Here is a 24,529-nt window from a genome sequence, read left to right as displayed (position 1 = left end):
GGCTTTGACATGTGCTGGTTTAAGCAGGGGGACCTTTCGTGCATTACATGATTTCAAACCATGTATTACCCACAGTAACCTTGGAAATGGTGGTTCCATCTCTTTTCAGGTCATTGACCAACTCCTGTCCTGTAGTTCTGATTTTCACCTTTCTTAGAATCATCAAGACCCCCACGAGGTGGTCTCTTGCATAGGGCTCCACTCCGATTGAGATTGACCGACATTAGATTCTTCCATTTTCTGATGATTGCTCCAAAAGTGGACCTTTTTTCACCAAGCTGCTTGGCAATTGCTCCGCCGGTCTTTCCAGCCTTGTGGAAGTGTACAATTATGTCTCTGGTGTCTTTGGACAGCTCTGTGGTCGTTGCCATGTAACAAAGTTAAAGTCTCTACCAATTGTATGGAGTGTCTTTATGCAGCTAACGACCTTAAACAGGTGCATCTGATTCAGGATTATACATGGAGTGCAGGTGGACTTCTAGTAGGTGGACTAATAGGTCTTTCAGGGTCAGAATTCTAGATGATACACAAGTGTTCAAATACTTGTTTGAAGCTGTATCACACAAATCAATTGTTAAACAATCCTGCATTGTGATTTCGGGATTTGTCTTTTTAGTTTATCTCTCACACAGTTAACATGCACCTACGATGAAAATTTCAGACCCCTCCATGATTTTTAAGTGGGAGAAATAGCAGGGTGTTGAAATACTTATTTTGCTCACTGCATATATATATATATATATATATATATATATATATATATATTAAACTCAAAACTATTTTGTATTTTGAAAAAAAGGTAGGATTTAACAATCTTAATTTTCAATTGAATCACCACGGTTCTTTATAACTGCTTAACGTCTATGTGGCATAAAGTCAAACAACTTGTGATTGCTTAACAATATTCCTCAATTCGTTTACATTTCTTGGTTTTGCTTCACAAACAGCATTTTTGATATCCCCTCACCAATTCTTAATTAGATTGAGTTCAGAGGATTCAGCTAGCCTCTCCATAACACTATTTTATTGGTTTGGAACCAAGACTTTGCTTGTCTACTGGTGTGTTTGGGGTCATTTTCTTGTTGAAACACATATTTCAAAGGCATGTCCTCATCAGGCAACATAACCTCTTAGAGTATCTTGACGTACACAAACTTATCCATGATCCCTGGTATGCAATAAATGGGCCCAACCTCAGAGTAGGAGAAACATGCCCAGACCATGACACTTGGACCACCATGTTTCACTGTGATTAATGTGTACTGAGGTTTGAATTCAGAGTTTGGAGGTTGTCTCACACACGGTTTGTGGCCCCTGGACTAAAACAGGACAATTTTACTTTCATCAGTCCACAAAATGTTCCTCCATTTTTCTTTAGGCCAGTTGATGCGTTCTTTGGCAAATTTTAAACTATTCTGCACATGTATTTTTTTAACAGAAGTACTTTGCGTGGGATTCTTGAAAATACATTTTCTTCACACATACGTCCTCTAACTGGCACGGCACTGACCTTTGCCATTCTGGTTATTCTTCGGTCACCTTAAATAGTTGTCTTCTGTTTTCTTCCATGTGTCTCTGGTTTTTATACCCATTGTAATGTATTGGAGATCAATTAAGGTGAACATTTTTTTTGCACCTATTTATAGGTTTTTCCCTCTCTAATCAACGTTTTAATTAAGAATGCCATTCTTTGAAGCAGTGTCTTATATACCAAAAACCAGGGATATTCTGGCTATTATTTTGAACAGCACTGTATGTCAAGGCATTTCGAAAAGTGACCTTTTGGAGACCAGTTTACAGCCCTAAAAAACTCCTCAACCGTGTAATTTACTTGTGCCAATTTTTAGACATTCTGAAAGAGTTGAAAATATTTGACGTCACTTTCCACAAGTCAGTATGACTTATTTGCATACTGACGCATGACAATCGCATGGAGAAAATTCTCCCTGGTTGCATTTACGCATGTTTATTTTTGGCTCTGATTTGAATATCTTCCGTAAAATTGCATACATTTATATTAGGAATTTCAATGGCTAACCAATGTGTCAATCAACATTTGATTCGGTCGAGAATGGCGTTAATCAAAATGTCAGAGGCTAACAAGCTATATTGAAATCATCTGATGAGTCTGTTATGTTTTAAAGGGGAAATACAGAGCAAAACAAACTGATAACAACATGGATCATCAAACGATGCAGAGGTGCTTTTAGGCGGATCTGTCGGTATTATGGTGTAATTTGGAGCAAAGATTTTACGCGGTTGGAATCACTGGACTCTCGTGAATATAACAATACTATTTTTGTGAATAATCGTTTCGTGACTAGAATATTACATCACTTGTGGGTAAGTTATACCGGCGCTATAGTTTTCTGGTATCTTGATGAATACGTTTTGAAATGAGTTTAGTCTTTCCAATGATATATGGCATGATGTATTTCAGTGACTGGTGACATCGTGAAAGACACGACTCTGCTTCTCAACAGTCTTAACGTTTCGCCAGCGGGCAGGCGGAACATTAAGGGGGGTAATTCAATCTGGAAGTTTGAAACGTGATATTTTACAGTTGTCTTAACATGGAAAGATAAAATGTTTCAATTACAACATGTGAATAAAAAAGAAATTAAAATGAGACGACACCGCCAAACAGTATATAGAAAAAATACAGGGAGGTGTTTAATACATACCTTGTGGAGAAAGGAAACATAGAATTGGCAGTATTTTTGACAGAAGGCCAGGATCTTCTCTTTCAACTGTTTGAAGTTAATTTCCTCAATTAATTTATGCTTGGTGCTCTTCTGATTGATGAGAGTCATGTAAATATATTTCTGAGGAACACATTTTTGTCTTGAGTTACATACATATTTGATAAAAGTGTCATTGATAAACTTATTTCAATTTGTCATTTTAAACCATCGAGTTTGAGCGATGGTTTAAAATGACAGCACGGTGGCGCAGTGGTTAGCGCTTCTGCGTCACAGTTCATGTCATGGGAACCTCCTGCGTGGGTTCAAATCCAGCTCCAGACTTCCTGTGCGGAGTTTGTATGTTCTCCCCGTGCTTGCGTGGGTTTCCTCTGGGCACTCCGGTTTCCTCCCACATTCCAAAAACATGCATTTCAGGTGAATTGGCCGGTCCTAATTGTCCCTAGGTGTGAATGAGCAAGTGAGTTGTCTGTCCCCGTGTGCCCTACGATTGGCTGGCAACCAGTTCAGGGTATCCCCTGCCCACTGCCCGGAGATGGCTGGGATGGGATCCAGCCCTCCCGCGACCCTAATGAGGATAAGCGGTACGGCTAATGAGATGAGAATAAGATGAGATGAGTTTGAGCAATCAGATCTGTATTCATTAGTCTTGAAAAAAATGTTATTTTTTGTTTTGTTTTTTTGTTTTTGCAAAAATCATAGTTCAGAATGACAACTTACCCTGATAAACTCTGATTCTGGATAAAGTTTGAGCACAGCATCTGCGTTTTCAAACTTTTCATACTTGATTAAAATCTTCACAATCTGAAGGCAGAAACAATTTACAAACAGATTTCTGGTTTAGTTCTTACATTGTAAAACTTAATGTTCGATTTCAGAGTTCAGCCTGAAAAAGTGGTCATAAAATGTTAACATCTTGTAAGAATACTGCCAAGAGGCTATTAATTTTGGTTAATAAATGCTGTGACAAAGATTTGATCTTTTTTACATGTTCATGATTTCATTGTAATAATAACTCTATTTTTATCACACTCAAAAAATGGTTTACCTTACCAGATAATGTTGGCTTTAGATTAGGATTTCAATAAACTACAGTTGATGTCAAATTACCAAACACTTTGATCCCCAAAAAGATGATATTATTCGAGCTTATCTAAGGAATGCATGTACTTGCACGTGCATGATAAGGAGCTTAACAGAGGCTGCAATTATGACACAAGCCAAGAGATGGCGGCCGCGGATAAAAAAGTTCCCAATTCTGTACCGTTCCTTTAAAGTAATTTTTTTTTCCCATGGCCATAATCAAAATCAACTATCAGTATCTTGTCACATCGGCTGTTCCTCAGCTGTTTTAACCTAGCAAGAGGAGAAACATGAAATGTTGTCCCACATTCAGAAGTCTTCGTCAAATAATAAATAAATAACTAAATAAACAACAAGCACTTTAAATCAGATCAGTGACAATCTTAAAGGAACAGTGTGTATTATTTGACCCCTAGAAAAATTGTCAATCAACAATAGTCTTTAGATCTAGGGAGTCCGTTTTTAGTGTCCAGAGGCACACATTTGACCATAAAATGTAGCTGTATTGTGTCATGCAACTGGAAAAGAGTCCTAAAACGTAAGGACCGACCGATAGTATCAAGTTCCTAGGGGTGCACATTACAAACAAACTCACCTGGTCCGTGAACACTGCATCACTGGTTAAGAGGGCACACTGTAACAATAACGCTGCGGAGGATGAGGAGAGCCCACCTGCCCCCACCCTCCCTCATCACATTCTACAGGGGCACCATAGAGAGTATCCTGACCAGCTGTATCTCTGTGTGGTGTGGAGGCTGCAGCGCTACCGACTGGGGTAGTGTGAGGAGGGTAACGAGGACAGCAGAGAAAATAATCGGGACTACACTTCCCTCCATTCAGGACATTGGCCAGAAGCGCTGCCTATCCCATGCTAAGAACATTACCGGGGACCCCTCTCACCCCCATCATGGACTGTTCACTCTGCTAGCCTCTGGAAAGAGGTTCTGCAGTGTGCGGTGCAGGACCACCAGGCTCCGCAATAGTCTAGTCCCCCTGGCCATTAGACTGTTAAATGGTCAATCTAACATATAGTTAACTTAAATCTAAACGGCTGCTAATCTGACTTTTTGCACTACTGGCAGTTTTTTATAGCTTGCCACTCATTGCACATTGCTCTCTGCACTATGGTAATTACAGCGTTATTGTTACAGTGTTAATGTTACTGTGTACCTGACTTGTTAACCTGACTGCCCATTTTGCACATCTGGTTAGCTACTCTTCTTGCACTATCGGCACTATGGTAAAATACTATACGTAGCCAATTACAATACAACTTTATTTATATCTGTACATTCAAGGAAACTGTGGGGGTCAGATGCATCGACATTTCGTTCTGTATACACGTGTACTAGAATGACAATAAAGTAGATCTGAATCTGAATCTGAATCTGAATCTGAATCTGAATATGGGTTTGTTGGGGCCGATGCCGATTATAAGTATTAAAAGAAGGCCAATAACCAATATTTGGAGCCAGTATTCATTTGCTGTAAAAGCTTCAAAATTGGCGTAGAATTTTCAATATCGGAAAAAGAAACGAAGGAAACCTAAACTACTTATAAATCCTGATGTGTGTGTGTGGTTGTGTTTGTGTTTCTATGTAGCTTATAGGCTCCAAAATTGCTGAAGCGCTTTTCGTGAAAATTTACAGTTGTACTTTAGGCCTCTGAGAGTGCTTTTAGCCGGGTTTCGTGTCAAGGCTGCTTCTATCCCTAAATAATCGGTCCGTCAAATCAATAATACAAAAAACAGATACAAAAAGTGACCGAACCCCAAATATGTTCTTCTCATTTTTTTGCCAAGCCTTTTGTGAGGTTTTTGGGGGTGCTTGGAGCAGCAAGATGGCGGACAATCATGTCAGCCGCCTCTAGGTGAGGCCTAAGTTTTGTAAAAATTGCCCTCATGTAGGTTTCAGAGCAGGGGATGTTGTAATTGGTGGTGTGTGCAGCCCTTTGAGACTTTTAGTGATTAAGGGCTATACAAATAAACGTGACTTGACTTTGATTTGCAAAGTCGACCACTTGCTGGTTAGAAGGTGATTAAGACAGTAGTTTTTGTGTGTGTTTGTTGTTTGAAATTGATTTCAGAATTTAAAAATTGTATTGAACTACTACTAATTATTAAGTCTGTACCAAAACAGTTTATATATAATTTGATAATTACATTTTCCCCCGGGTAGCACGGCAGCGCAATGGTTAGCGCGTGTGCGGCACAGTTCTGAGGTCATGAGATCAAACCTCCTGCTTTCCCCGTGCTTGCGTGGGTTTCCTCCGGGCACTCCAGTTTCCTCCCACATTCCAAAAACATGCATGTCAGGTTAATTGGCGGGTCCAAATTGTCCTGAAGTGTGAGTGAGTGAGTGAATTGTCTGTCCCTGCGTGCCCCAGTTCAGGGTGTCCCCTGCCCACTACCCAAGGATGGCCGGGAGCGTCCCCAGCACCCTCGACACCCTACTGAGGATAAACGGTGCTGATAATGGATGCAGGGATGTGATTTGACCAAAGTGATATTATCTGAAAATTAGGCGGGGATCTGGGGGCCGCGGTCACCCAGCTAGGTCCAGGGCAGTGCCCTGGTGGTGGGACAAGTGGGGCGAAGCCCCCCGGAGCTCATGGGTTTTCCGTGTTTTTAAGTACTTTCAATGCACTCAGATGACAAAGAAATAGACAAAACAACAGCATAAATTTTCAATGTATTTTGAACTATCCCATATAAAATTACAGTTTAAGTCAACTCAAAATCAGTCACATTAAAAAACATTGGACTGCCTTTGCTTTTAAAAACTATCACTGAGAATATCATCATATCTAACTCATGTGATTACTAAGTTAACACATAAATCATGTTGAAGACTTCAAATTTCATGAACAAATAATTCTATCATGACCAAATGAAAAGTAACTCATATTAGAACATACCACAAATGTCTTTGTTATAGCAGAAGATGTTATCTATAAATGAAAGTACTGTAGTGGGTTGTACATAATTCACCCGCGGAACCATTGTTTAGTTAGCGAGTTCCTAGGGGGACTCTTAATTCGGCCGGTTCTAGCCACTCTCGTGTTTGTTTTGTTATTGCCAGTTTAAATGTCATTAAAGCAGCTTTCGTTGGCACCTTTGTTTGACACTCCGCCTACGACTCCCGTCTCTGCTCGCTACATTGGATCACGTCGGGGTCACCAACATTTGTAGATAATTCCTTCTCTAACCAGTCCGATCGAAACTTGTTTTTTACGATCTTAGCAATTTCTTTAACTCGCGGAGCATCTTTGCGTTCGATCTCGGACATCTTTCTTTAAACACTCGGCAAAAACGTGTGAGAAATGAACAATGGCATACTCCTACGCCTTTATAACAAGCGCGTTTATTGGTCAACACGGAGACTTCAACCAATCGCAAGTACGTTTCATTTCAGTTACGGAAACACTAAAATGGAATGCTGTCGAGACGAAATCGGTTTTTTACCAATTAAAAAATCGGAAATTTTAAAATTTTATTTTTGGAGATAAAAAAAGCGGAATTCCGCGAATTAGCGGAAAAATCACATCCCTGTGGATGGATGGATGGATGGACATTTTTCCCCTTGAAGGATTATTTTTCTTTCATTGTTTCCTATGGGACAATCTACTAATAAAAAAAAAAAAAGTCAGAATGGTCATTCTGTTGAACTCTTGGAAATACACATGTTGTGGCAGAAAAAACATTTTACGTACACATATAGTTTGAGACTTACCAGATCTTTCACAGAGTAGCAAACTTTTTCCAAGTCCGCTTTTGGAACATCACTATTTGCACGCAGAGTTTTCAATAACACAAGCGCTGACTCGGCAGGGCACAGTGACCCTTCTTCCTCCAAAGATACATCTGTAATAAAAAATACAATATGGGCAGAAATTATCAAATGAGTCTCTCTTACTTTAATGGTGTGGATTAGTGGCGGAATCACAGATTGCAGTCTCACCAAAATTGTTTAACCTGGTCAGTAATTCAATTAAAAAGATCTTTTTTCTCAGGAGTTCGGTGGCTGCTACCTGACGGACACTTACACCTGCATTACACAAAGTAATATAAAAACAGAGCACATGTGTAAATCAGTTACTTTGTCTAAATAAAATGCATGTATGAAACACATTAAGCCTTGAATCAGGAGAACATGGATAGCAACCGGGGATGAGCAAGAACCAGTACCAGATTTTGGTGCCAAAAACGGCCTTTTTTTTAATGTATCGAAACTCATGATGGTAGTAGATACAAGTTCCAGCTGCCTTTTGAATGCCATTTAACAATAAGGACCCTAAAATTAATAAATTTTGAAAAATCTATTCTTTTTTGCAGATGACAAAGGATTTTATGTAAGTTTGCATGTGTTATCTTTATACATATGGGCATGAAGTATGGCTGCAACAACTAATCGATTCAAATCAAGTATTAAAAGTTTTGGCAACTACAGTAAACCTCGGATAAGTCGGATCCAGATGGACCGGTCATTTTCATCCGACTTATCCGAGGATCCGACTTATCCGAGGTCGCAAAATTTCGAACTAAGAAGAAATTTAACTCTTAGAAAAGTGCATACTTGTATATGTAAAATGAAATACCAAGCAATGATATCTTGTAACATGAACGTGATTTATTATCAAAAAAGTTCTTAAAATGAACATGAACATGGTTGATATGAACTATGGTTAATAATACACTGTATATGAACTGGCTTTGTTCTATGACCGCGTGCTGTGATTGAGAGTGCTATCATTCAACACTGAGGAGGAGTTTGATGAATAGCCTCTGCCAATCACGGAACGCCACGTCACATCAAGAAATCTTCCCGGAAAATCTGGGAGGGGTGAAAATCTTCCCGGAAAATCTGTGAGGAGTGAAAATCTTCCCGGAAAATTCCATCGCTTACTGCCACTGGAGGCTGAAATTTAGAGCATTTGGGAGATGTCCTAGGCGACCTGATACCGATCCGACTTATCAGAGGCGAAAACCATTAAAAAGGGTCAATTGTACGGAAAAATCCATCCGACTTAGGCGAGGATCCGACTTATAAAATCCGACTTATGCGAGGTGTAATACTACAGAAAAGCCTAGAGAACAAACGTTCCACGCAATTTGTCCGACTTATCCGAGAATCCGACTTATGCGAGTCCGACTTATCCGAGGTTTACTGTAATTAGATAATCAGGTGTAGCAAGTGATTTATGAGCCACTAAATATGAGAAATTAATGCAAACAAGAGTGCACACAATTTTGTTGTGACACTGGGAGTTGTAGGACCACTTTGGTCCGGCAGAAACTCTCAACTGTCCAGCCCTTTGAAACTTGTGATTAAAGGCTATACAAATAAACATGACTTGACTATTTTTCTATCCCTTCAAAACTTCAATATCTAAATAAAGAGGAGGAAATTAAAAATGTCTTTAGGAAATCAGATTCATCAAGCAATGGAAAAAAATAATCGACAAATTTGATCAATGATGAAAATAATCCTTAGTTGCATCCCTAGAATGAAGCATGATACAACAATTAGACCCAAACGTGTCTTTTGAACAATATTGAGGGTCTTTCTGCAGCGTTGCTAGTTCGCTCATGCTCCCGCATGTTTGTTCCATCACCAAGTAAAAAGAACGAGAGACACGTGTTTCAAATGAATGAGGAAACCACATTTCCCTGTAGCACATCTGATCGCCAGCCCTTGCTGTCACACACTGCATTCCGGGGAGGTCTCGCCTTTAATGTCTTTAAACAACACCCAACAAATAGTGAGTACATATGGCTCAGAGATTAAATTAAACCTATGCAAATGTCAAGTATAGCTTTTCAGCGCGGCATTGAGTCTAGTGCGTGCATAGCTAATGTAAGACAAATAGTATGAATAGTACAGTCCAGTATACAAAAAGTATACTCCCCACTACAGCTTACAGTATAGAGGGCTCCGAGCTTTGTGCTAAAAATAGTAACACGGCTTCGTGCTGCCATTTCGGAAGTCAGTTGATTACCAGCGGTGATAGCGAGAGGAGCAAATATTTACTCAGTTTGTCTATTTATTTACTCAACAAGCTTCGTTTGTGTACGGATTTTGTCCATCAACACTATGGAAAACTACGTGGAGAGTTTAGACAAGCAAGCACGCGAGCGGTACGCAGCGAAGTTGCATTTTATTGGAAAATTGGATCCCTACAAAATTAAAAACAAGGACTGGAAGTCTGATCCCGATTTGTTGCCGTGTGTGACTTACATCGAACTTGTTAACTATCTTATTTTCCACCCAAGTCCCTTTAGTGAACTGAAGGATTTTCAAAATTACAAAAGTATGGAAGCCTACGAAGGATTTGTGTCTGGTTGGGTTCGGGATGTGTCTGTGCACACAAGCGAAGGTGATGAGAACAAGATTGTGAAAGGGAAAGTTCTACATTCTCAGAGTTTGTCTCAGCCAAGTTTACAACCATGGATCATTGTTGACAAGTCATCATCGATTTTGTGTGCTCATTGCAACTGTGTTGCAGATTTAGGGGAATGTTGTTCTCATGTTGCTTCCCTTTTATTCTATGTTGACCAACCCGGGAAAGTCAACGCTTCTCCGAACGGGGCACCGGTGGCTAAGTTAGCTTCGCTTTCGGGGTCGTCGAGCTGTTGTCATGAAGTACACACATGTCCCATAACCTTTTTAAAATTTATTTCTATATCATAAATAATTCAATTTACCTGTCAGAAAGTGGTCAGAACAAACACGAACTTGCAAACATGACTGGGAAAGTAACGAATTAATGGAAATATTGATAACGACTAAATAAATAATGTGATCATCAAATAATGTGATGATTAAACAATGAAACTAATATAACAGAAAACTCATGCAATTATGACTACATACTTAGTGACACATTTTAATAATTCAACAACAGTCAAGGTGTCACACCATCAGACCATGTTGCTAAACAGCCAGAAACGCCAGCCAAGCACGCAGAGCAATTTGATTTTGTGAACAGTAGGGGGTGGCCGCAGCTATGCACACAGAGCACTGCTTGGTGGTGTCTGCACAACTATTCTTACCCCAACGTTTTTTTTCCTGCATATTAAACATAACCAACAGCATATCCAGCAACAGCTTTCAACAAGCTTCATTATTTAAAACCGTAGCCCGCTCCCTTCGGAGACGCTTTTTCTCTTGTGTGGTCAATAGAGGGGTTCGAGGTCCTAAGATTACCCACAATGCATTTGCTGGTGGGCATTTTGGAAGTCAACAAAGCTTTTCACTTCATTGTCATTGTTCAGCGAACAAGTTGGATTCTACATCGTAATGCCGAATACTAGCGTTATTGTTGGCTGTTGTAGCCGAGGGGTTAAGGGTGGGAAGGGCTTCTTTAGACTTCCGAAGTGTGTTTACGATCAGGGGATTGTAGCTCAGGAGAAAAATGAACGGCGAAGACGAATGTGGCTGGCAGCTATCAACCGGTCGAATTTGCCAAAGCTTGACTGTGTTCGTGTTTGTTCTGACCACTTTCTGACAGGTAAATTGAATTATTTATGATGTAGAAATAAATTTTAAAAAGGTTATGGGACATGTGTAGCCTATGTACATCTGTCGACACCATTCAAGTATGGCTAGGTTAAATACAGTAGGTGTTGCTTCTTGAGTAACATTTCTGAAAAAATATTCTTCACACAGAATCGATGATGACTTGTCAACAATGACCCATGGTTGTAAACTTGGTTGAGACAAACTCTGAAAATGTAGAACTTTCCCTTTCACAATCTTTTTTTCATCACCTTCGCTTGTGTGCACAGACACATCTTGAACCCAACCAGACACAAATCTGTCGTAGGCTTCCATACTTTTGTAATTTTGAAAATCCTTCAGTTCACAAAAGGGACTTGGGTGGAAAATAAGATAGTTAACAAGTTCGATGTAAGTCACACACGGCAACAAATCGGGATCAGACTTCCAGTCCTTGTTTTTAATTTTGTAGGGATCCAATTGTCCAATAAAATGCAACTTCGCAGCGTACCGCTCGCGTGCTTGCTTGTCCAAACTCTCCACGTAGTTTTCCATAGTGTTGATGGACAAAATCCGTACACAAACGAAGCTAGTTGAGTAAATAAATAGACAAACTGAGTAAATATTTGCTCCTCTCGCTATCACCGCTTTGATCGATTGACTTCCGAAATGGCGGCACGAAGCCGTGTTACTATTTTTAGCACAGAGCTCGGAGCCCTCTATATGCATTTTTATTCTTTGGATCCTGTGTTGTTGACTTTAAATTTGTATTTAAAAGGTTAAAATTGTTTTGTATCTTATCTTTGTTTTTTATGGGATGTGTTTCACGATTAGTTTATTCGTTTATTTCGTAGTTTATTTGTTGTTGCACTGAAAAGTCAATAATTACCACATGTGAGGTCCTTTCTCAAGGTTTCTCTTTTCTCCTCACACTGAGGTTTTTGAGTTTTTCCTTGCCCGCATGCTGGTTTAAGATCAGGTAATTGTGTAATTTTGTAACTGTAATCCTGTGCAGTCCTTTGAGACATTTTTGTGATTAAGGGCTATATAAATAAATTTGACTTGACTTGACTTGAATTTAAATTGACATTTTGTTGGGTCACGCAGTGATTCCAGTTTCTTGACTATAAAGTTGCCTAGTATGAAAAGGTTTGACGTTCCAATTAGGTACAAGTACACTTGTGAGTGAAGAAAAAAATGCTATTATAATTTTGTAGAATAGATTTTTTAAAATGTGCATAATATAAATTCAAGTTCCAATTTTTCAGCAAAAATAAGTGGTATCACCAGGTGGGTAGTAATGAGTTTTCCCCTTAACATTTACTTAAGTTTTGGGATATTTTATACTTCTGGGAGGATTAAAAATAACTATAATTTTACTTACTTGACAGTATATTTGTGAAGAATAAACTGTACTCTTACTCCCCTACATTAGATTTTATTGAACCGGTTCCTTAAGTATGCACATTGCCCGTTCGTTTGTTTTTTTCCGTGTCCCCAGTGTGAGACAGTTTTGAAGCCCAAGCCCGGCCCCTTTTAAAGGAGCCGTGCAAGTCATAAACAAGCGTGTGCGTGCTTGTGCACGCGCGCACGCGTGTGTGTGTGTGAGTAAACCCCATAGGTATAAAGAGAAAAATAAATGCACAGAAATGAAATTTAAACTGTATTAATGTGATTTTATTTACCTTTTCAGGTTGCTATTTTTTTTCTAAATGTATGTATGCTCCATTTTACTGCACTGTTTTTGTTGCCCAGATTAGGGGCACATTATGAACCTTTGTTGTTCTTTTTTCTAATCCTAAGAATAAAAATGTCGTCAATAATTGGACATCTTATTTGCATTTCATTATTGTATCAAAACAATTAAATATTGCATAAATTATTAATATTGTATCGAAGTTAAACTTGAGGCAGGACAATACAACAAAGTAGTCGCGTCATTCGCCACTGGATGTGCTGCATCCTTAGTCATTTTGACAGTAGGCTAATATAGATACATAGATTTCACACTCCCACCACCTTACCTCACCTGCTGCCTATTTTAAATAAAATCATGGTTCACCAATAACTTTTTAAATATAAAACATCAATTATCAAAATTACTTCTCATTGGCACCATATCCACCCTTTCTAAAATTGACAGTTCCTCAGTTTTTGCCACGCCATCCCACACCCTGAGATCATTCTCCTCGCTCCATCTCATTGTACCCGCTTTCCGTCTCAACTACAAAGGGAGCAGAGCTTTCAACCACTCTGACCCTCAGCTCTGGAACTCATTACCAAATGACCGCCAACCTGCCCACCTTCAAACTGGGACTCAAAACCCACCTCTTCAGACTTGCGTACCTATAAACATCTTCTTTACATACCCTATTTAACTCAACTTTGTTTTTATTACTTGCTTGTTTAATTATTGTTTGTTATTCTGTGTACAACAACCTCAGGTGTCGTGAAAAGCGCTTTGAAGTCAAATTCAATTTTTAAAATTATCATTATTACTATTATTACAGCATATGTTGCCTTCTTTAACAGGCTTTAATTATGTTTTTGTTTTTTGGTCCAATCTGACCCTTTCAATATTTTGGGAGGCTGACCACTGGGCTAGCTGTCTGCAAAATAAAGTACCGTAAGTTCCAGACCATAGAGCGCACCTGATTATAAGCCGCACCCACCACATTTTAAGAGGTAAACCGATTTTGTACATACACAAGTAGATAAGCCGCATGCGCCCACATTTAAACATGTAACACAAACACAAAATTAACCCAAACCCGATTTCAAGTCCCGCGATTGAAACTAAACGTCCTTCTTTAAAGTCCACAGTCCAAAAATCACAGCCGGCAAAAAAAATGGAAAATGATACCGGTACTTAAGGTTTGATGCAGACGTGCAGAGTCCGGGTCCCGTTGAAAGTAATCCAAGGAAAAAAAGTGTATATTTCCAAAGGTAAGGGTGGGAAAAATATATCAGATGACCACATTTACTGACGCAACTGCTTTTTCTTTAACCAACTTTTTACCCCCTCTTTTCTTTCCTTGTCTGTCCCTCACTTAAACTCGGCACCCTGCGTTTGTTCCGCCCCTCATCTTTCGTTCACACCTGCAAAACATATCAAAATAAGTGTCTAAAATAAATACAAATAAGTACATTACAAAAATATACAGTTGCAATTACATATTATACATGGGTTACACATATTTACAAAGACTGACGGTACACCGAGAGAGTTTTCAAAGCTTTAATAATAACAATATAGCTTTGACAGGGCAGTTAATGGTAGCAACAATCGAGCGCCGCTGGCGGCCATAAGAAACATTACATAAATTGGCCGCATCAGTGAATAAGACGCAGGGTTGAAAGTTGGGGAAAAAAGTAGCGGCTTATAGTCCGGAATTTGCGTTACTGGGGCTTAAATGTGCAACTTGTCCTTAATTTATTTATATATATCCATCGACATTTCGTTCTGTATACACGTGTACTAGAATGACAATAAAGTAGATCTGAATCTGAATCTGAATCTGAATCTGAATTTTATTGTTTATTAAAGTACTTGAGTATCCCTTGATTACTTAAAACTTATTTTAAATCAAATGCAATTTATTGATGATTTGATGATTGAATGGTTGTTTAAAAAAATCAACAAATATGGCGTTACTAGAGTTACTCAGTACTTGAGTAGTTTTGTCACAAGTACTCTTTTACCTTTACTCAAGTGATTAATTGGATGACTATGTTTTACTTCTACAAGAGTGATATTATTCTTAAGTATCAGTACTTTCACCTGAGTGAATTTTTTGGCGACTCAATCCACCTCAGTAAATCAGGTATGCAATCCCAGTTCACAACAAGCACGGTCTGTTTCGAAGCTGGCCTTACATGTTGTGTTAATGGGATTCGCTTTGTTGAAAGGGATGTGTTCCTTCAATAACGTCACACGTCTAGAGCCTGTTGGTGTGATACCTTAACTGTAAACTGTAGGTAAAACTTATCTCTTTATATATTGTACCTAACAATGCTCATTATTAATGTAGCTTTGTCTGTGCATGCATCAAACCAGACAGTAAACTTATCAAAATTAGAACGTTTCGGAGGAATTCATAAAAGAAAAATGTTATCACCAAGCCCTATGTACTCTGGAAATAATTAATATGTGGCTCGCGAGCCATAGGTTACCGACCCCTGGTCTAGAGAAACGAGCTAGATGGGTCAACTTTGAGACTAAATTCTTGAGTTCCCCGGGGGAGCATGGAATATTTGCAAGCAAGCCATGTTTTTTTGCATCGCCCTTGATTACCAGAATAGTCGCAAAGAGCTGTACAGACAATACACTGGCATCTTAAACATGAAAATATAAGTAATAACAGAATGTCAGCTTGACAGCTTCATGAGACAGTTTCCAGTGATCAACATCATTCATAAAATATTGAATATAAGTGTGGTTAAACCCAGTTCTGCATAATTGTGGGGACACGTTCTGTGCCTAATTGGAAAAAAAAATGCTCTTTGTGATTGCCTTGTGTTTTCTTCGCTTTGTTGCAACAGTATTTTGCTTTATGCACACTTTATTAAATATGAAACATCCTCCTTTAAAGTTCTGCTTGGCTTTTCTCCCCTTCAACTTTGTTTTAAAGCAGCCATCACATCGTCTGCGGTAACGCAACGTGCAATCAAAGCTTCAAAGTCTTTGTACTTAATATTACAATCATTTGTATGGCAACATCACATTGAACAGTTACAATGAAACCTTTGAGTTTGAATGACTTAGTTTTTTTATTAATGTATAGAATTATCCATTCACATTATGATGCAAAAAACATTCATGAATTGTACAATAAATATAGTTATAATTGCAAAGCAAAACAAATCTAAACACTAGCAAAACACCCACTGCAAAGGTCAGGGACTTACCGTACATTTGATGCAATTGGCACATGGGCATAACCAGCCCATTTTTGGGGGTGGTCAATAACCCTCAAATTCAACCCAAGCAAATCTCAAAATTATAGCATATTCAAAACTGTTTTCCCTAAGAAAATGACAGGATAGGCTTAAATATGATGATAAACGCTAGGTAAAAATGAAAAGAAAAGTAAAACAAAACAAATATGTGAACAACGCAGTGTCAGAAATACTCCAATGCATTGAAATGGTTCAGTTCATTTGATTTCTAGCACCACTCTTGATTTATGATACTGAATTCTTATCTTCTTGATAATAAAACAGATTGTGTTTGAGAACAGAGGGGTGTAGTCTATATATTTGTTTTATTATTTATTACGTATTTAAATGACTGAAAGATGGTGTTGTTAGTGGAAAGGAAGATAAATAAAGAAAGGGAAAATGAGATGAGGGTGTAAGAACAGGAAGAGCCAGATAAGAAAATTGAAATATGTATGTGTACTCTATTGGAAATAAATGTTAAAAAAACGGGCATGGCGTGTTATTAGTGTTGAAGCACATTGTAAAGCGCTTTGTGAAGTCTTCATTGAATTGAAAAGCGCTATATAAATGCAGACCATTTAACATTTCTGCCAACCACAAAGTGTAATGAGAAGTTGATAAATAGGGAGTGAGACTCCTGAACAGTGTAGAATGATCCTAAATCACTTTAAACTAAATGCAAAAAACGGCCAGAAATTCAAAAGCTGTAAACCTAAAATTGCCCCTGAATTGGCATTAAAGGGGGTGATGATAATAATTCAGAAAATGTCAAGCAAAAAAAATGAAAAAATAACAAGCATCAATTAACTTAGATTTTAACCCCCCAAGGTTATTTATAAAGTATTAAGATGAGGCGACAGCACGGACGACCGAGTATGATACGTACCATTGATCACTCCTATCACTTCTCTAAAGTCTTTGAATTGATCTTTAAGGAACAGTTCTAGCGCCAAGGACAAGTAGTAATCCAAAATCCACCGAGTGATAGTTGGTTCTGTTTCTGTACGTTGATCAGCTGTGGCCATGTTTTCACCAAAACAACAACAAAAACGTGGTGCAGTCGTGCATTAAATAGTGATGTGCACAACGAACAAGCGATTTGAAAGTTTGTGACGAGAAAAGTGGGCGTGGAAAATTATTGCGTTTAGGTGACGTGCTTCATGTGACAGGCAAAACCTCAGCCAATTACTGTAATAGATTGAACAGAACGCGCTAAACCACGGCCGTCATGCTGTTTGGGAGGGTGGGATGGCAGAACTCTGCCCTTGCACAATAGTATTGCCCTTTACACGTTGGTTAACATTGATGTTGAAAATGTCATATTAAACTCTTTGTCGAACCAAGTCGAACTAAACAATGGCCCAATATGAATATGTGAACGTACGCGGCTATACCGAATTCAACAAGGCAGTAGAGGAAAGACCAGACAAAGATATTTTCGTTTACTTTTGTGGGGACAAAGACGAGCAGGGTCAAAGCTGGTGTCCAGACTGTGTCCAAGCTGAGCCAGTTTTAAAGGCAGCAATGAGTTTCCTTCCAAATGACTCTGTCTTCATTTACTGTCAAGTTGGAGAAAGGAAATATTGGAAGGACCCAAGCAACGACTTCAAGACATCTCTGAAGCTGACTGGGGTGCCAACCCTGCTGCGATACAACACTCCTAAGAAGCTGGTGGAGGAGCAATGCTTCAGAGAGGATCTCATGAAGATGTTATTCACTGATGACTGATAGACAAGATGCGTGTTAATGACTTCAGAATCAAAAATGAGTGTTATTGACTTCAGAATGAAAAATGAAAATTTAGCACTAAAAAGCACTTCTTAATTTTGTCACATATCAATGATACATGTTTTCTGTTATCTGCCTTAATGTACTGTATAGCTTTTGATAAAGTCTTGTCTGATGCAAAAAAAAAATATATATTGTTAGATATAACAAAATTGTGAATATGCTTGTTTGATGTTGAGATTGTCGTGTTTGTTTGCTGCTGTTGGTGTCGGTGGATTTGTTCAGAGCAAAAAACAATCGATTTTGGACTGGACGGATCTATTGAAACTGACAAAGATGTTATGTAACTGTAACAGAGTTGAAATTTGATTGTTTTGAATGTTTTTTTGAATTCTCACAAAATCTGTGTTTTTGTTGTATTACTGTTAATATTCCGGTACCTCATTCAGTTGTTCTGAAAGTTCTGATCACTCTGGTCATTCCTTGACCACTCATACTCACGACACTGCTGTTAGGGATGACAATTCGACTCTTAGTGAGCATGACCATGTTCAATCTGTAGTGGCTGCTGTCTCTGGAGGTAACGTTAGCCACACTGATCAACCAGAGTCTGCACCACACCGCACTACACGCCTGGGTCGTGTTATACGACCAGTCAACAGGCTTCTTCACACTATGGCTAGACAAGATGTCACCAGACATCTACAGTGTAATGTTTAGACTATGCGTAACACAGTAGTTCGAGCTCTTGGGGCATGACATTTTTTCCCTTTAAAATTCTTCTGAAATAACTTGGTTTTGGAGAGAATGTTTTGTGCTCGTTTATGTCTTGTATATGTCTTGGGTGAATGTGGAATGTGTAAGGCATTCTATAGCCGGTGGCTGGTTCAGAGAATTTTCTCTGTCCACTGCATCCTTAAAGGATACTTCTCAAGTCGGTCCTAATATGTGTGACCCAATGACTACTGTTATATATTGATTTTGATTTTATAACCAAGTGTGAGATTTTGTCCAGAATTCGGTGGGGGTGGGTGTAACAGAGTTGAAATTTGATTGTTTTGAATGTTTTTTTTGAATTCTCACAAAATCTGTGTTTTTGTTGTATTACTGTTAATATTCCGGTACCTCATTCAGTTGTTAAGTCATGGGCGTCTGCGACTGTTTTTTTCGTTTGGCACTTTATGGGCTTCAGCGCTTGCCGTAGTTTAAGACAATTTGTAAGCGTTGAAGGTAAGATGTGCCCAATATCAGTTGGATAAGAAAAATGCATATTTTGCTAGACATTTGAGCTGCTTTCGAAATTATTTTTATATATAAAGATATATAAGTTGTTCTAAATGATGTATATTAAAAAAGCACTAAATAAGAAGTTAAGCAATACAGCTTGAAATGAAGATGCAACGTGTTTTGATGCAAACACGCCACGAGGTGCGGCCTGTTGAGTGATGACCCGTTCTTTTGTATCTTTAATATTTTAGATAATTGCAGTCGTGAACAGAGGTCCCTGACTTTTTGTATTGTTTTGTTTACTGAATGCAGGTACGTGGGAAAGTTATGTTCATTGTTATTATCGAAGTTTCATTATTAATGTGCTCACATGTTGTCTGCTTGCCATAGCTGAAGACAATTTGTAAGCGTTGAAGATAATTGCAGTCGTGAACAGAGGCCCCTGACTTTTTGTATTGTTTTGTTTACTGAATGCAGGCAATAAACCCAGAGATTGTGAAATCTTGTGTCGTGCATGAAAGAGGGTCGCTACATAACGAAATTGTGAATATGCTTGATTGCTGTTAAGATTGTCAAGAAGGGTTGTTAAAACTTCACATTGTTTGCTGTTTTAGTGTCAATAAATTTGTTCGAACCAAAAAATCTTCATAGCATATAAAAAAAAATTGTTCAAACCTCACATTGTTTATTTTCTGTTAATAGTGTAAATAAAATTGTTCAAACCAAAAAAAATCTTCATAGCACAGCCATATAATTTAGTCCTTTTTATGAAAACTTATCTTAAAAGATAGTAGACAAAGGTCTAAAATATTATATGCAGAGTTATATTCGTGGCCTCAAGGTGTCTCAAGACACTGATAACCTTGTAAAACCAAAAAATGTGCAGGTTTTTTAGCTAGCTATCTGGCTACTTTTTTAGCTTTGTACATTTTTAGCTATTTAGCAAGCTATCCACCTAGCTTTTTACAGTTTTTGCATGCTATTGAGTTAACAGTATATCTATTTTTACTATTTAGGCTAGCTATTTAGGTCCAAATATATATTTTTTACCTGAGTATGAACATTACATTACAATTATATTACGATTTGTATAATCATATTTGGATTCTATGTAAACCAAGTAAAAAATTCAGTTTTTCCATATTTTGCTTAACATTTTTTTGTTACTCCAGAAATATTTTCTACAGCTGATGTTATATTTTACTAGTTATTTTGTTGTTGTTGTTCTCTGTACAGCCCTTTGAGACTTTTTGTGATACAGGGCTAATCAAATAAATATGACTTGACTTGACTTAAGAGTGGATGCAAAATGTTGGCGCTTTATGAGGAAGTCAGAAGCCCCCTACCAAATAGTCATAGAAATAGATTCGGATTTGTGAGAGATAATGGTATATAGAAGATCTCTCATCTCATCTCATCAGCCGTACCACTTATCCTCATTAGGGTCGCGGGGGGGCTGGAGCCCATCCCAGCCATTTCCGGGCAGTGGGCAGGGGACACCCTGAACTGGTTGCCAGCCAATCGCAGGGCACACAGGGACAGACAACTCATTCGCTCATTCACACCTAGGGACAATTTGGACCGGCCAATTCACCTGAAATGCATGTTTTTGGAACGTGGGAGGAAACCGGAGTGCCCGGAGGAAACCCACGCAAGCACGGGGAGAACATACAAACTCCGCACAGGAAGTCTGGAGTAGAGGTAAGATCGGGCCAAAAAAAAGCACCCGAGCCCGACGCAGGCCCGAGGGGTATTAAACCCGACCCGGACCGAGCCCGACTAATTAACTGGATTTGCTGGCCCGGCCCGAAAGGAGCCCGAAATTACATATTTTATTTATAAGGAGGGGTGATTTATGATAACAAATTAAACTCTGCCTTTTGTTACAACATCTAGGCCTAAGTTAAATAAAACTGTATAAACATTTACATCTTTTATATTTCTGTGTCTGCACTGCAGATGTTACATTAAGCGACAATCTGTCATTGACGGTTTTTTTTTAGAGGCGGCGTAAACATTTAAGGGCGTCCGTCATTTTGACGACTTGATCATTGGGCCATAATCCACAGCAGCAGTACGTCCTTAAGATTCTAGTCTTGTCTGATCAGCGTCGAGGTCCCAGTCTTTTTGCTATCGTATGCGAGCAAATTGCCACATTGACACTCAGCGAAGCCAACGCAAGACTCTGTATCATTTTCTACTATCAATTTGAAAGTGCTCCACACTTCACTCTTACCAGAGTGTGTTTTCCTCGTCAGTTCTCCTCTCTTTAGTTTATCCTTCACTTCTTGTTGGTCCGACGACTCCGACTCCATATCGGGGATACTAGGCCAAAATCATGCGAATTTGCGGAGGGGAAGATTATTAAGAGGACAGCATTCACGTCTGTTAGGGTTAATATTTTCGTAGGTTAACCCCAAGTGATCAGTAAGAGACGCAAAATGTAGTTTTAGAATTTATTCACTGCGCAGTGAGGTAGACGAATACAAAAGGTCCTAGCGTCTCACGTGTTTCTCAGGGTGCAACCCGGTTTTGTTCAAAACGTGCGCATGCGCAGAAAGTATCAATGACGTCACACATACGTTTCCGGTTCAAAGTTCGCCCATAGATAGCAATTACAAACGATGTCATAGCTTTCGGTACAAAACAGCAGAAAAACGAGTTGTAATACAAGTCAAGCACATCAGGATTATTTGTAACATAGAAGACAGAGAAATACACAATTAAATAAAAACGATTAGACTTGACATTTCCCCCCTGTTGTGGATTTCGAAGGATATCAGTGATAATACCATAGATTTTCAAGTTAACACATCATTAAGAAAAACAACAGGTTAGTAGTTTCGTGGAGGGGCGAAAAACCTTCGTAAAGGAGAAAAATTCCCCTCCTCCCACCTCATTTTCGTGAGGTCGAGAGTGTTTCTTATGCTAGAAAACGTTGTAGTAATGCGCGATAGTTAACTATAAGAATCACAGATAAAACGAACAAAAACCATAATACAAAAAACACAAAACAAAAAACCCTGCCTGTGCGTTGGTCTTCACAGGGCCTGAATGACTTGGTGAGCGGGACTCGATTAGCTTACCCACTCAGATCTTCGCGTGTGCAATAGAGAGGTTTCCCTTTGTTGGTAGGGATAAGTTCTTTTAGACAATGCTGTCTAAGTCCATTTAAATTTGGTGTATGGGAATTGATACCAATAAAACAAAGCAGTCCGCAAAGTCCAAAATTTTCAACGTTACGCAAGAAGAAATTGAACCTTATCTTATTTCCTCCCTTAGATGTTAGAATTCTCATTTTGGTACTTTTACGACCATTTCTCTAGATATCATTGTAAAATCTGATGCCTATTCTTTCGGAAGAATAGATTAAGGCATTATTGGCAGCTTTTGATGCAGTCTTTCATGAGCATGAGCACCGTAAGAATCCCCACACCTTTTATTACTAGCAAAATGTATATGGTCTTTAACGGTAGGACTTCTTTCCGACACTGCCGAAATGACGAACATAGATGGCTGAAGTTGAGCGAGAGGTCTCAGCACCAGCATGTTCCCATTTTAGAGAACTGGATCTCTGGATAACTCCATGGCCCCCGGGGCCTTTGAGCGGCACGGTGACCTGCTGGGTCGGGGCCACGTGGCCATGAATAGACGCCGGGCGATCGCCACCTTTGCATCGCTCCAGTTTGGTCTTGAGGGCAGAGTAGGAGTCGGCGTGTGCAGGGTTATGAGTGAAGGACTGGGAGAGCTTCTTACGAGGGTTATCGTCGAAGGACTCGATGACGAAGGCCTGCTGGCTCGGGCGCTCGGGTGGACCCTGCTTGGAGGGGTCTGTGAAGGGGGATGGGACCCGAGGGGGGCTTTGGCACGGGGGGCATTTTCTCTGTCCTTTGAGCGCCGGGTCCTCAGTCACTCTGAGTTCCGTCGTCATGGTGATGGCCTCCTGGCGTGATGATGTGTCGCTTGTAGATGAGATGACACCATCCAGTTGTCCACATTGGATTGCTCCTCTTTTCGGATCTGGCAAGTTAGCTTCTTCCCTGAGATGACAACAGCCTCCTGCGTCGAGGCGGACGTGTGGAGGACAGTTGATGGCGCGAGTGCTGGAACACTCCCCAGAGTCCTGACCGCTGCCCTTGGGAAGAAAAGTTAGGTTTGAAGCTCCCTGGGCAGACAGAACTCAGTCATCTGTTCAGCAGGGGTCACCATCCCCTGTATGGATGAGAGAAGCATAATGAATATCATAGAACTGAATATTCCGGGAAAGCTATAGATAGGAAAAAGGACGTTATATGGAGAGCATATTCAGAAGACAATTTTTCATCAATTTCGGAAAAAACGAGGTTTTAACTTATTTTTTCTCAATTCTTCCCCCCTGAGTTAAAACCTAAGTTCACAATCTTTGAATAGTAGTGAAATCAGACAAATTTATAAATTTGCAAGATTAATTTATCAATCTTCCTCAAATACATTTACACTTTGTATTAACAAGACTCTATAAAACTTCAAGCAGACGTGTTCTTGAATGTTGTTGTCTTTCAGTCTTTTGATTTGCTTATTCCACATTTCATTCACCAGTTGAATGTTGCTTTTGGCCCATCAAAAATAGTTTTTCAAAAATGTGTCCATGTCAAACACAAAATGACTTTATTGACTTTTCTGTCAGTTCCACTGGCAACGACTGCAGGAATCTCCTGTTAGCTGTCTGAAAAGCAGCTGGGATGTGCCCCCAACACTCCCATGATGTCGTTGTTGAGCGTAGTTGGGATGTGCTCCATCTCACTCCCTTGGCCTCGCTGTTGATAAGCGGCGCAGACAATGCATGACTGATGTCTTTGGCTCTTTCAGCAAATGATTTTTGTCCATGATTTCTTTTTGACAGGGTGGTATGTCCTTTGAAGAGTAAATGGACTTTCAAAAAGAGTCTTTTGGTGGAATTCAGACACTTAAGAGTCTCGTTAATTCCATTGTGCTTATGTAGTGGGATTTTTTAATAAATTGGCTGCATTATTCAATGTCTTAAATTTTTCTCTAAATTTAAGTACTAGTAGACATTATCCTGGTTTAATCAATTTCTATCCATTTATTTCCCATGCAATTATTCTTAAATTAGCCCGATATGTCTCGAAATCAACTAATCCGTTATCCTCTTCAAAATTGATCAGTTTCTCATTGTGTTCTAAAAATGCTCTTCCATAGAAACCGTTTCCTTTTAACTTAATCAAAAGTCAGTATTTGTTGCACATTTGTTTACCACTTGTCAATTGTAACACTCATTCTAAAAAAAATTCAGTGTGTAATCCATTGTCCTCCCAATTTCCTTTGGGCTAAATTTTTCAAAATTCCAAATTC

The 24,529-nt window shown here is 39.1% G+C and overlaps 2 protein-coding genes across 2 annotated transcripts in view; one reads left to right on the top strand and one right to left on the bottom strand.

The window, feature by feature from the left end:
- LOC148368047 (telomeric repeat-binding factor 2-like) overlaps positions 1-17,321 on the bottom strand; it is a 30,940-nt gene extending 13,619 nt beyond the window's left edge. The window contains exons 1-5 of the mRNA XM_088334751.1: positions 17,109-17,321; positions 7,745-7,831; positions 7,517-7,647; positions 3,423-3,506; positions 2,685-2,825 (exon numbers count right to left, since the gene is read on the bottom strand). Coding sequence (XP_088190877.1) covers positions 2,685-2,825; positions 3,423-3,506; positions 7,517-7,647; positions 7,745-7,831; positions 17,109-17,247 — 582 coding nt within the window. The 5' untranslated portion in view covers positions 17,248-17,321. The remainder of the gene's footprint in view (positions 1-2,684; positions 2,826-3,422; positions 3,507-7,516; positions 7,648-7,744; positions 7,832-17,108) is intronic.
- A 106-nt stretch (positions 17,322-17,427) lies between these two features.
- LOC148368046 (thioredoxin domain-containing protein 17-like) lies at positions 17,428-19,664 on the top strand. Its single transcript, XM_088334753.1, has one exon. The coding sequence runs from the start codon at positions 17,579-17,581 to the stop codon at positions 17,948-17,950; it is 372 nt and encodes a 123-aa protein (XP_088190879.1). The 5' UTR covers positions 17,428-17,578; the 3' UTR covers positions 17,951-19,664.
- The last annotated feature ends 4,865 nt before the right edge of the window (positions 19,665-24,529 follow it).

The sequence above is a fragment of the Urocampus carinirostris genome, chromosome 4 (genome assembly GCF_059441175.1).
Source record: "Urocampus carinirostris isolate Australia breed hairy pipefish chromosome 4, RoL_Ucar_1.0, whole genome shotgun sequence".
Classification (NCBI taxonomy): Eukaryota; Metazoa; Chordata; class Actinopteri; order Syngnathiformes; family Syngnathidae; genus Urocampus; species Urocampus carinirostris.
Note: the sequence above shows the minus strand (reverse complement) of the source record. Positions and strands in the feature narration are given on the sequence as shown.